The sequence below is a fragment of the Anguilla anguilla genome, chromosome 19 (genome assembly GCF_013347855.1).
Source record: "Anguilla anguilla isolate fAngAng1 chromosome 19, fAngAng1.pri, whole genome shotgun sequence".
NCBI classification, from domain to species: domain Eukaryota; kingdom Metazoa; phylum Chordata; class Actinopteri; order Anguilliformes; family Anguillidae; genus Anguilla; species Anguilla anguilla.
This window is the reverse complement of record NC_049219.1, coordinates 7591086-7602599: the sequence shown is the minus strand read 5'-3', so window position 1 is coordinate 7602599 and position 11514 is coordinate 7591086. Positions and strand designations below refer to the sequence as shown.

At 47.4% G+C, this 11514-nt stretch overlaps 1 protein-coding gene across 3 annotated transcripts; it reads right to left on the bottom strand.

Annotated features, from left to right (window-relative positions):
* Window positions 1-268: 268 nt before the first annotated feature.
* lrguk (leucine-rich repeats and guanylate kinase domain containing) lies at window positions 269-11483 on the bottom strand. 3 transcript variants are annotated; one of them, XM_035402111.1, is made up of 20 exons: window positions 11091-11483; window positions 9697-9798; window positions 9287-9368; window positions 9019-9116; window positions 8558-8639; window positions 7968-8092; window positions 7568-7711; window positions 7307-7387; window positions 6981-7067; window positions 6620-6726; window positions 6254-6373; window positions 6040-6136; window positions 5130-5243; window positions 4671-4872; window positions 4113-4229; window positions 3347-3441; window positions 3166-3254; window positions 2793-2888; window positions 2396-2526; window positions 269-774 (listed from the first exon to the last, which is right to left on the bottom strand). In XM_035402111.1, exons 1-20 carry the CDS (start codon window positions 11253-11255, stop codon window positions 518-520), a joined length of 2391 nt encoding a protein of 796 aa, XP_035258002.1. In that variant the 5' UTR covers window positions 11256-11483; the 3' UTR covers window positions 269-517. The 3 variants fall into 3 exon arrangements, with proteins under 3 accessions (XP_035258002.1, XP_035258003.1, XP_035258004.1); XM_035402112.1 differs by having other exon boundaries at window positions 269-761; window positions 11091-11481; XM_035402113.1 differs by lacking the exon at window positions 11091-11483 and adding an exon at window positions 10350-11068.
* Between the last annotated feature and the right edge of the window lie 31 nt (window positions 11484-11514).

Here is an 11514-nt window from a genome sequence, read left to right as displayed (position 1 = left end):
TCGCTCTACACGGTTACCGCGGTCACCGGCGTTCGAAAGTCGTCTTGTCAGTCCATAACTGTAGGAGGAGGCAAGGAGATTCCGAGACTTGAAGGCTGTCCTTTGACCTGGTCGGAGAAGACTCGCCGATTTTTATTTTGTTTGTTTTCCTTTAATTGTGTTCCTCAGGATGTGGTGGTGTTTGTACTCTGTCCTAGCAGTGTCTGTTTGCTGCTCTCTAGACCGTGAATAAATGTGTAGAACGGTAAATTCGTACACAGGCAAGGGCTCCATTCAATTCCTTTCAGCTTTATTTGAATAGTGTTTTCTCTTACAGAGGAACTGTCACAACAGAGGCTTTGCATTTACAGAGGAAGCTGGGTACGTGTGCCGTGTCTAAACAGCTCTGGCCTGTTTCGCCCAATCACCTTTGAAGCTTTTGAGGCCAAAGGCTCTAGGTTTCGCCCGAACATCACAGGACGGTTGGGTGAGCTTCAACGAGCCTACTTCAGAAGTACAAGTGCACATTCAACGACAGTTAAATAGGGCTAATGTTTGCGCGGCTACCTTTGCGGGGGGGAGTATAACCCGCCGTGGGTAAACCTCTTTTCCCCGCCCCCTCCCCTGTCAGGGCGGGGTCGGGTTCGGGGTGGCGGTCTTGCGGCCCGACGGGATGGGCGGGAGGACGGGCTTGGCGTTGGATCCGGGGCGGCCCGAGGCGGCCTCCGATTGGACCCCCGGGGATGAGGCCGGCTGGGGGGAGGAGCCTGAGTCCATGTGATCTGTGGGCGGAGACTTCACCGTTTATAAAATGGCCGACAGTCCAGCGGATAAAAAGTGATCCTACTTCCCTTATGTGTTTTTGTATTTTAACAGGATGTGTTTTATTTATTATTTTTTTTAGCAGTGTTACTTAATCTACCTTTTAGATTTTTGAATTTTAAAACATAGCCATTGAATATAGAATTCCACCTATGTTGTTGCTTACAGTGAGGTACTGACTTTAAAAAAAAAAAAAAAATTTTTTTTAAGTTGGACTTCTTCAGTTAGCCTGTTATCAGTGGCAGGAGAGCTTAGCTCAGATTGTAGCTCAAACATATCCTTGCCTTTTTCATGAAACTTCACTTACAATCTGCACACACACTTTTTACTGTTATGTTGCCTACTGTTTTGTGGCTTAAAACTAAAGTCAGCTTGTAAATTGCCCTGAAGCAGCGCTTACATAACGAACAAGTTCTTGCATCATCACGAGGTCCTTACATAATGAAGTCCTTGCATTGTGAAGAGGTTCCTTCATAATTCCACTAGCTCAAGCTGGACAACACCCGTGTCGTTACATGGGCTGTTTACAATCGGAATTAAACAGCCCTGTGTTCTGGAACGTTCTTTCTAGCTTCCACTGCTTTATGGCGAAGAGGCATTATGCATTTAAAATGTGGAGAGAGAACCTCATTCAAAACTGCTGCACAAGCTGCTTTAGAGTTGCCTTGAAGCCTTTTCTTGCTTTCAGCCACAAAGCCGTCGATGCTCTTACTGCAGACATTGTGAAACGGACAGGTCATGAGAAACTTCTGTAAGTGTCTAAAATAGCCTTCCTTGCACACAGGAAAAAAAAAAAAAGTGTCTTGGCCAGTAGAACGCACACACTAAAACCGAAATAAAAATCCTGAATGTGAACTGTCGCTTTAAAACTTCACAGGTTTACACTATCGCCATGTTGATATTAATTTCACTAAATCTTACAGTAAAACTGAAATATCAAAAGCCTCCAGGAGAGTGAACATTTACAGATTTATCACCGTGTAGATCAGTGGCAGCCAACCCCGTTCCTGGAGATCTGCTGCAACAGTCCTGTTGGTTTTCATTCCAACCTTTATTTGCCACGCCCGATTCTACTAATTAGCAAGATCCCTAGCTGCTGGATGAGGTGTGGCTTTGTTAGTGTCGGAATGGAAACCTACAGGACGGTAGATCTCCAGGAACAGGGTTGGTTACCACCAATGTACGTGTTATTTACACCATACAACAATTTTTACAGGTTTGCACCGTTACCAACAAACACAGGGAGAGCTCTGGCTTCAATGACAATGGGCCTCATTCGCAAAACCTTTTCTTAAATGATTCTTACTGTTGTTCTAAACAGTGTTCCCAAGAAAAACCAGCATGGGTATGAGATAAAATTTTACAAAGTCAGCATTCATTATGTGCAGTTCTGTTCATGTGATTAGCATAAGAAACAGCCATGATCAAATACGGATAAGAAAAAAAAAAAAATGATGAATGCCAAAATGTTCTTGGAAACGTTCATACGCGCGGTGTACGATCAAATGTGAATCGTACGCATTTTTTCGTGAATGAGGCCCAATGAGAGTAATTTTGGGGAATCACTCAGGTGGGGACGGTACAGGCATCTCACCTCTCAGGCTGTCCTGGTCGTGTCCCGGTCCCGGTCCCGGTCCCGGGAGGTCTGGCCCCGCCCCTTTCCCAGGACCCCCCATGCTGTCCCGGAGGGAGGACAGGGCGGAACTGCCGCGGGACTCCTGCGAGCTGCCAGAACGTTCCCCAGTCAGAACACAAGCGCGCTCAGATTTCACCGTGCGCTCATAGGCTGGCGTTCCTCATCGCCGAGTTACACGAGCGTCAAGTCTGAGTGTGTGTGTGTGTATCAGTGTGATCGATCGCATGCATGTGTGTACGTGACTGAGTGTGCATGCATGTGCACGTTTTTGTGTGCGAGTGCGCATGTGTGTATCAGTGTGATCGATCGCATGCGTGTGTGTGTGTGTGTGTGTGTGTGTGTGTGTGGTACAGACCTGCTGTTCTCGATGGGCTCTGGTGGTGGGGAGGATAGAGGAGCGGGGTCCTGTCCAGCCTGTAGAGCCATCGAACCCGAGGCCGAGAGAGACACCCTGCAACAATACCAGCACGCACGCACGCACGCACGCACGCACACACGCACACACACAAGTTAAGAAAAACCAGCCCAATTAAATCTAGGTGGAGGAGAGATTCACTTTTCATAACAGAAGTAAATAACAGAACGACGCAGTTAGTTACATGTACCTGTTTAGGGGCTGGGTATAGATACATACAGGTATATGTACCTGTTTAGGGGCTGGGTATGGATACATACAGGTATATGTACCCGTTTAGGGGCTGGGTATAGATACATACAGGTATATGTACCTGTTTAGGGGCTGGGTATAGGCCCCAGGGCTTTTCCCTGTCAGTGCCTCCCGGAACAGCTGCCGCCTCTTCTGCTGGGAGGCCACTTCCTGCTCAGAGGACAGGAGAGAGACGCGCCTTTAAAGGGGAGCGTTAGGGCGGGGGGCGTGGCCGACGCTGGCAGGGCGGGGGTCTCACTCACAGCCGGGCTCCTGGGCGGGGCCAGCCTCTGCTGCACTTTGCCGTAGAGGTTCCTGCTGAGGTCAGACTGCTCCCTCGTGTCCTTCAGAGAGTCACCTGTCACACACACACACACACACACACACACGCACACAGCCAATCACTAAACATCACCTTAAACTGCGCATGGATTGCCTAATTCACAAGGTTACACCAGCAGTGCTGGTCTAGCTATGGTCTGGTGTGCCTGTGTAGTATGAGTGAGACTGTACAGGTGTGCTCAGGTATGAGTGGACTGTACAGGAGTGCTCAGGTATGAGTGAGACTGTACAGGCGTGCTCAGGTATGAGTGGACTGTACAGGAGTGCTCAGGTATGAGTGAGACTGTACAGGTGTGCAGAGGTATGAGTGGACTGTACAGGAGTGCTCAGGTATGAGTGAGACTGTACAGGTGTGCTCAGGTCTGAGTGGACTGTACAGGTGTGCTCAGGTATGAGTGGACTGTACAGGCGTGCTCAGGTATGAGTGAGACTGTACAGGAGTGCTCAGGTATGAGTGAGACTGTACAGGTGTGCTCAGGTCTGAGTGGACTGTACAGGTGTGCTCAGGAATGAGTGAGACTGTACAGGTGTGCTCAGGTATGAGTGGACTATACAGGAGTGCTCAGGTATGAGTGAGACTGTACAGGTGTGCTCAGGTATGAGTGGACTGTACAGGTGTGCAGAGGTATGTGTGAATACACAGGTGTGGTTGGATATGAGGGAGACTGTACCAGGTGTGAGACTCACCAGTGAAGGTGTTTTCGGGCATGGCACTTGTGCCGTCACCCCCACCCTGCTCCTCCTCCAGCCCCAGGTACTCCCTGACCACCTGACACAGCGTCTTGTAGGCCTCCACAGTGTCATCTGCAGGAGTACAACTGCATCTGATCACAGACCCGAACCTGATCCACATCTATCAATCACACAGACCTGTACCAGATCACACATCTATCAATCACACAGACCTGCACCTGCTCACACATCTATCAATCGCAAACTTGTACCTGATCACACATCTATCTATCACACAGACCTGTACCTGATCACACATCTGCACGTAATCGCACACTATACACACACACGCCCACACACACACACACAGTCCTACTCAACCCTGTACAGGTCACACACCCGTACACCCATCAGGTACGGTTAACCGATTTCTGTGGAAAGCACGTTTCTACGCCATTTCCCGAAAGGCATATTCTGAAAACAGAGTTCAATGCCCAGTAAACATGCATTGTGAAAACAGAAAACGGAAACGCCAACGCCGCAAAGCCAAAAGGCCTCAGCACTGCGGCTCACCGCAGGTTATGACGTTGTCGAAGTACCCAGGGTGCTCTCTGTTCAGCCTGACGTAGGCGTCGACGCGGGACAGGGCGGAGTCCATCTGCTCTCGGGTGTAGAGCGCCCTCCTCCGCAGGCGGTTGCCGTACTTCTCCTGGTCCGTGGGGACCAGCAGGACGTAGCGCGGCTCAAAGTAGGTGCTTTTCAGGCTGAGCACGCCCTGTCGGGAAACGCCCAGGCTTCAGGCCTAACCTTCTCAACCAATCAGTGCTTCACAATGGCCATTTGCCAGAAGGAAAAAATTATAGACCGTATTTACTGACCCTGTGTACTGAGCGACTGTATTTACTGAATGACAGTACTTACAGACCGTGGGGCCTGAGTGACAGTACTTACTGACAGTGTCCTGAGTGACTGTACCTACTGACCGTGTACTGACCGGCGGTGGTTACTGACCATGGGGGCGTGGGGCCTTACCTCCAGCTCCATGTGCACGCAGCAGGCCAGGCCCTCCCTGGCCACCTCCTCGATGGCCTCCCGTGAGAGGCCGTACCAGTGACCCGCGTACTGAATGGTCTGGATGAACTTACCCTGGGAGAAACAACAACAACAACAACAACAACACAGGCTTCATGGAGACCGAGGGGCGTGCAAACCTGGCCCTGTGTGTGCTGGTTTTTGGCAGCAACAAGTGTTTTGGTCAATTAAAAAAAAAGCTTCTTCGGTTCTAATTGTTTTTCTTTTTCATACTAGCACAATAACAATACAGGTTTGACTTCTTGCCACTGCTTTAAACTCATCATTTCCCCGCAAATGGTTTAGACACCAGGTGTGCGCACTTTCAGCAGTTAGAACCCCACTGCTTTTACCTGTACGTCTATAATTAGGCCTGAATTGAGAATCTTTCTAAAGCGATTCTTTGCTATACAGCACCATTGGGTGATCTGACGGTTTGTCTTGGACTGTGAATATGGGACATATTTTTCATAGGATGAACAGTTATTGCTCATAAAATGTAGCCTTAAAAAGTTAAATCATCCATCAGTGGACTTTAAATGTCAAATTTAGAACAATTAACCGCTCATTACAGTAAAGGGGTTGCAGGTGTGCCTAGAACTAAAACCAGGCCCTCTGCTGTAAATCCCTAAACAAAGGCTTTTCATTATTCAGCCAACAGTACTGACCACGCAAAGGCCTTCCTCTAACCAGCCAACGGTACTGACCACACAAAGGCCTTCCTCTATCCAGCCAACAGTACTGACCAAACATCTAAAAACTTCCTCTTTTCAGCCAGGGCAGGGACCCAAAATTAAACCCCCGGGGGCCCGTCCGAGGGCCTCTAACGTGGGGAAAATCTGCGAATAGTTGGCGTCTGAAAGGAAGATACCGCGCGGATCATGTCGTGGAACTGCTCCTCGGAGACGTAGTGGTAGTCGGACCCGTCCTCCTCCCCAAAGTAGGGCCCCCGCGTGGTGTGGCAGATCCTGGAAGGGGGGGGGGGGGGGGGCGAGACAGTGAGATCAGATCAGTGATGCGCTACACAGGAAATGATGCGCTACACAGGAAATGACACGCTGTACCGGAAATGATGCGGGACTGACCCATAAGCAAAGAACTGGTTGAACTCCTGGCACAGCCGATGAGCGAGCTCTCTCTTCCCACAGGCCTGTGGGCCTGCCAGCACCAACATGGGGTACGGAGTGTTCAGACTGGGGAGCGTGCTGCAACACACAATATACATATAAAACACTATACACAACAAACACTACACACACTATATATTTAACACACTCTAGATAAAACACACTACACAACACAAGCAGTCACACATACATCTACATACATACATACATAAGACACACTACAATGACATCCCACACACCCCACATATTTAAATAAACACATACATTTAGACAAGATCACACAATGTGTCAGGGGCCAATCAGAGCACAGCGCTCTCCGTTCACCTGTCAAAGATCACCTGCGGCTGCCTCAGCTGGAACACCGCGTGCATCATGTGATCTCTGGCCGCGGTCACCTCAGGCGGAGGGTCGTACTTATTGACCGCCGACACCTGCGGTACAAAAACGAGCAACGGCAACAGGGTGTTCGCAGTCTCCGTACAGCGTGCGCCATTAATGCAACCACACATTACCTCTCGAAGTGGACGAGTCACAACTGCCTGGTTCATTTAGGGACCCTAGAGGAACTAAATCAGGGATCTGGTGTGAGAATGCAACTGTGGTGTACGCCAGGTTGCTGGCGGTAAGACCTCCTGCCCAACAGTCTCACTTCTGATTGGCGAATGGTCAGAGGCTCCGCCCCTACCTTCTCCTCCGCCATGACGTCCCGTTGGTCCAGGAGGCTCAGCTGCTGCAGGAGGAAGACAGCGGCCAATCGGTAATCGGCCTCGTCCTGAGGAAGCACAAGACGACATCATCATTAGCAGCAGCCCAATGATATCATCACAAAGAACACCACAGTTATCTCATCACAATCAGCGCAAATACACTATGGAGCGGCAAGTAATGGTACCTAAACTGTACCATAGAATATAGAAATTCAGGTGATGGTACGGAACGGTACAGTAGTATCAGTGGTAACCAACCCTGTTCCTGGAGATCTACCATCCTGTAGGTTTCATGTGATGTTACCTGTACCGGGTTCCTTTGCAGGTTGAGCTCCCTCAGCAGTGGCAGGTCATGGATGTGTTTCGCCTCCTTAATGTCGCTGACCTGATACCGAGAGGAAGACCACAGGCAACAGTGATTGGTCGGTTGATGAGCGGCGTGCAGTTTCCACGGACACTGCAACTTCCCACAGCATTCAACGGGGACTTTCAGAGAAGTCCAGAATGCATGGCAGCACACCCCTAGCCTGCAGACATAGCCCAGAATGCACTGCAGCAGCCATACCATGTTGTTCTCCAGGTTGAGGGATCCGAGCAGGTGGAGGTTCTGAAGACCCGAGAGGCTCTGGATCTTGTTAGAGGACAGGTCTAGAGTCTGCAGGGTCCAAATTTTCTCAATATTCTCAATCTTCCGGATATGATTCCCCCTCTGAGACAGACAAACAGACAGACAGACAGACACACACACATGTAAAGGGCCTTAATGTATGAGCATGCAATAGGCTACCAAGCACAGAAATGGTGAGGGGCAGTGGGATGTACCAAACAGATTATAAGGGTGGGCATGGGTCGAACCAAGCACACAGATAGTGGGAGGGGAGTGGAGTGCACAAAGAACACAGATCTTGAGAGAGGAGTGGGATGTACCAAGCACAGAGAAAGCAAGGGGGGGGAACGGGACGTACCAAACAGAGCTCTCTCAGGGGCAGTTTGCCCAGCCCTTTGAGCTGGTAGATCCTGTTGTGCGCCAGACTGAGGTGCGTGAGGCTGGAACACATCTCGAGGCCCCGGATCTCACGAAAAGAGTTATCTGTGAGGTGTCGGGAGGGGTTAAGAATACATCCGATCTGTGTGTGCGTGTGTGTGACTTTGGGGGGGGGGGGGTGGACGTATGCAAAAAAGTCTTAAGTGTGTTAGTCTTGGTATTAAATGAGAAATTTATTTATTTGTTTAATTATTTGTCTCTCTCAAGTAGAAAATATCACCTTGTTTTTGAGTGAAATTTTTCATTGGCAAATCTTTCAAAAAACGAGGAAAACTTTCACCCCATTAACAATCTTTTTGTCTTAAGAAATTAGATTAAGTCTAAATATAAGACTAAAACACTTGTTAAGATTTGTTAAGAGGAGTAGGGTGCAGAGATTTTACATCCATGTGGAAAAAACACACAATACTGTACATGCAAAGACTACCCATCATGCCTCACTCATCAAAAGCCAATTCAGTCTGACTACTTTTTTGGGGGGGGATTTATGAGAAGCGCACAACAGGATACGATCCAGGTTCAGTCGGCAGAGAGAAGAGTAGGCAGACAGGGCCTTCATCTCTGACATCTGATTGTAGGAAAAATCGACTTCCTGCAACAAACAAGAAGGGTTTCCCGACTTGGTAAGAGCAAGGGTTAATACACCTCCTCCCCCCGCTTAATCTGCAACGATAAAACTCAACATGTCCAGTTACACCCCCAGATATCTTGAGGGCGAAATAACATGCTCATAGATGAATCAAACCCAAAAAAACTGAGAAAAGCAGGTTGTTCCTTGTTTAAATATTTAATTAATAAATATTAAAATAAAGTCGATATCTTGAAGGCAAAATAATGTGTTCATAGAAGGACACAAACCCAAAAAATCTTGGGCAAAAAAGGTTGTCCCTTGTTTAAATATTTAAAGCACTCAAAGCATTTTTTTTGTCATCTTTTAGGTCAGATAAAGCACTCAGAACTGTTCACAATACCTTCAGGTTTTTTGGAGGGTGGAATCCGAATTGGGAGATCTCGTTGTGGGAGGCGTCCAGGAAGAGGAGATAAGGCATGTGACTGACGCAGGACAGGTCTGTCCAATGAGAAAGAGCGTAGCCGACAATAATTCAAACACTAGAAACTACTGGACTCCAATCTTTATCCATCCTCTCTCGGTTGAAAGGTGACAGTTTTTTTGGCATGGTATCATCACGCACGCACACACACACACAGTCTCAAGCTTTTGATACAAAAATACCATACCTTTTATCTTATTGTGTGGGACCTCAAGTCTTTGAAGGTGAACGTAATTGTGCAAGAGAGAGATGTCCGTCAGGTTCCGTCCCTGTGGAGAGACAACCTGTCTGTCACTGTGCAAGCACTTCATACTTGGCTAAATCTTAACTAGCCACTAAATCACAGATTATCCATCCATCCATCCATTATATACCCGCTTATGCTGGTCAGGGTCACGGGGGGTGCTGGGGCCTATCCCAGCGTGCATTGGGCGAGAGGCAGGAATACTCAACACTCAACAGGCCGCCAATCTATCGCAGGGCACACACACCATTCAGTCACACACTCATACCGATGGGCAATTTAGAGTCTAATAATTAGCCTACCTGCATGTCTTTTGGATGTGTACGTATGTGGGCGAGACGTCGTTTGCTTACAGGGATAGAAAGAGAGCGGTAGGTACACTCCAGTCCCGTTGCAGACGGCCCCAGGTCGTACAAACAGCCGGAGACCTCCTCCTCCGTTAATTCGCCGTCATCCTCCACGGATCCAAACGAAAGAAAGAAAAGAGTCGACGACCGGCAGTTCCCAACCTCGGGCCCGGGGGTTCCCGCTGTGTGCGCTGGCTTTTGTTCCAACCAGAGTTGCAATCCCAGAATTTTAACAAGCTGCTCGTTTCACTTAATATAGGTGCTTTTCATGTTTAGAGGAATTATTTACCCTCTTAAACCATGTCAGAAATTAACATGACATGAATAAAATCCCATGTTCATATTTGTAATATAGCACAGTAAGCGCAAACAATTACATAGAAAAAGTAACAAAATTTGGAAACTGCAAATTAGGTGAATCAATAGACTCCTAATTAGGTTGTTCAAAACATGCGTTTCAGTTTGTTCATATTTTTTGTTCTTTAACTAATTAACAGGTTTGGCTCATTATCATTCACTTGGTCTTTGAATTCTTTATTATTTACCAGATTATATTTTTTTAAAAGCAAATACATCCATAATTGAATTTGTGTATAGCATAAATGTAGCCTACATTTCATTGCCTAAACCCGAATGACATAAAAATACATTAATCTCACATGCGCATATTTTGTCGTTGATAAACGCTGATGGAAAACTTTGATCTAAGCATTTGGACTGGCGAAAACAAAAAAATAGTGAATAAGGATGCGAGCAGACCGATTCAGATGATTGGCACGCTTTGTTACGCAAGCAGAGTAAATGAAAACAGGTGGTAGGGTAATCATCGGTTTAATTAAGAGTTCCGAACGCCTATTTATGAGCCGCCACTTGTAGCCAATAATCCAATCAATTAAAATTAATATTAGTGATCAGAGACCACTAATCCAATGGAATAAATATCTGCGTAGGCGTCTTGCCCGAAGTTGTACATTTGTGCTTGATTGCTGGATAGTTATAATTCGATTATTACCGTACTTAACTACACTACTCAATGACATTACAACATGGAATAGAATATAAACTGGAGTGGGGTGTTTACAAGCCACAGCCGAATTTAGAATGCATCATTAAAATTAATGAAATACATTTTTTTAAACACCCCCATCTGCTCCCAAAGGCAGCCAACACGGTCGTTTTAATTGGGCTAGGTGCGAATGCAAAATTTGTCCTTAATGAGGTGCGAATTCAGCAGGATTAGTGAGATGTCTTGACTACCAAGCAATGTACTCGCATCCCCAAGCCAATCTTTACCTTTCAATCATTCTACACGTACAAAACAATTGTTTAACCTATAGTATATATACACCAAAATTTCGGTTTGCCCAAATTAAGTCATTTGGTCTCAACTGAAGCCATACCTCCTTGGGGTTCCCTTCCTCCTCCTCCTCGGATCCTCGGGTAGTGATGCTTGCTGGGACCTGCAGCGCAGATGGAGCGTGCGGGTAGCCCACGCTCACTTGAGACCCGAGAGTAACGTCAGCGGGAACAACTGGCATGTGCGACGACGGAGGAGAGACAGACATTTTATACCCGTGCAACTGTTATCTGTAACTTTGGCAGTTAATTCGAACACTTCAAACTGCTGTTCAGAACTGCCACTGCTTGCTCAGCTGAAACCAACACTACCACCTGAAGCTTCCTTTGTGTTGCCTGGTAACCGCGCACAGGAAGTTGGGATTGTATTTTGAATTCTGGGATATGTCGTTTTTAAGGCTTGTAGAACACTATCACAGCACAGACGCAGAGACTGTAGAAATACGCAACAAACCTTAACTGAATGCT